General features: G+C 43.1%; 1 protein-coding gene across 1 annotated transcript in view; it reads left to right on the top strand.

The window, feature by feature from the left end:
- The first annotated feature begins 285 nt into the window (after window positions 1–285).
- Window positions 286–851, top strand: part of LOC123234160 (olfactory receptor 4F3/4F16/4F29-like) — a 34,758-nt gene continuing 34,192 nt past the window's right edge. The window contains exon 1 of the mRNA XM_044660100.1: window positions 286–846. Within this exon, the coding sequence (XP_044516035.1) occupies window positions 286–846 (561 nt within the window). The remainder of the gene's footprint in view (window positions 847–851) is intronic.

Genomic DNA, 851 nt, shown 5'->3' with positions numbered 1-851 from the left:
AATACATGAATAAGGGGAAATTTTTCTATTTTTCTATGACAGTGGGATGGGTGAGAAGTACTAGCAGGAGGAGATGTGTGTGGCGATGCCTAATGCTAAAGAGCAAGTTAGTTGGGTACCAATGATGATCTCAGATGAAGGATCTGTTGTATTTGGCAGGATGTCATGTTGTATGCAATAATTATGAAAGTATAGGCACTTCTTTTATGGTCTCCAAATAATTCTTCTTTTTTCACTCTTTTTCTTTTTTAGGTTACTTCAGGACTAGTCATGCTAACTTAGATAATGAATGTAACAAATCAATCTATAGTTTCTGAATTTGTGTTGATGGGACTCACCAATTCTTGGGTAATGCAACTCCTTCTCTTTGTATTCTCCTTGGTGTTCTGTTTGGCAAGCATGCTGGGAAACAGCCTGATTGTGCTCACAGTGGCCACAGACCCTCACCTGCAATCCCCCATGTACTTCTTCCTGGCCCACCTCTCCTTCATTGACATTATGGATTCCTGCATTGGGACTCCCAGGATGCTGACTGACCTTTTCAGGAAGCAGAAACTCATTTCCTTTGGAGGCTGCGTTTCTCAGATCTTCTTTATTCATGCTGTGGGGGCCACCGAAATGGTGCTCCTCATAGCCATGGCCTTTGACCGCTACATTGCCATATGTAAGCCTCTCCACTACCTGACCATTATGAACCTAAGAGTGTGCGTATCTATTGTGATAACCTCCTGGACAATTGGCATCTCCCACTCCATCATCCAGTTGGCTTTTGTGATCAAGTTGCCCTTCTGTGGCCCTAACAAAATAGACAGCTTTTACTGTGATCTCCCTCGGTTCATTAGACTTGCCTG

Source organism: Gracilinanus agilis, chromosome 2 (assembly GCF_016433145.1).
Source record: "Gracilinanus agilis isolate LMUSP501 chromosome 2, AgileGrace, whole genome shotgun sequence".
In the NCBI taxonomy this organism is placed as follows: Eukaryota; Metazoa; Chordata; class Mammalia; order Didelphimorphia; family Didelphidae; genus Gracilinanus; species Gracilinanus agilis.
Note: the sequence above shows the minus strand (reverse complement) of the source record. Positions and strands in the feature narration are given on the sequence as shown.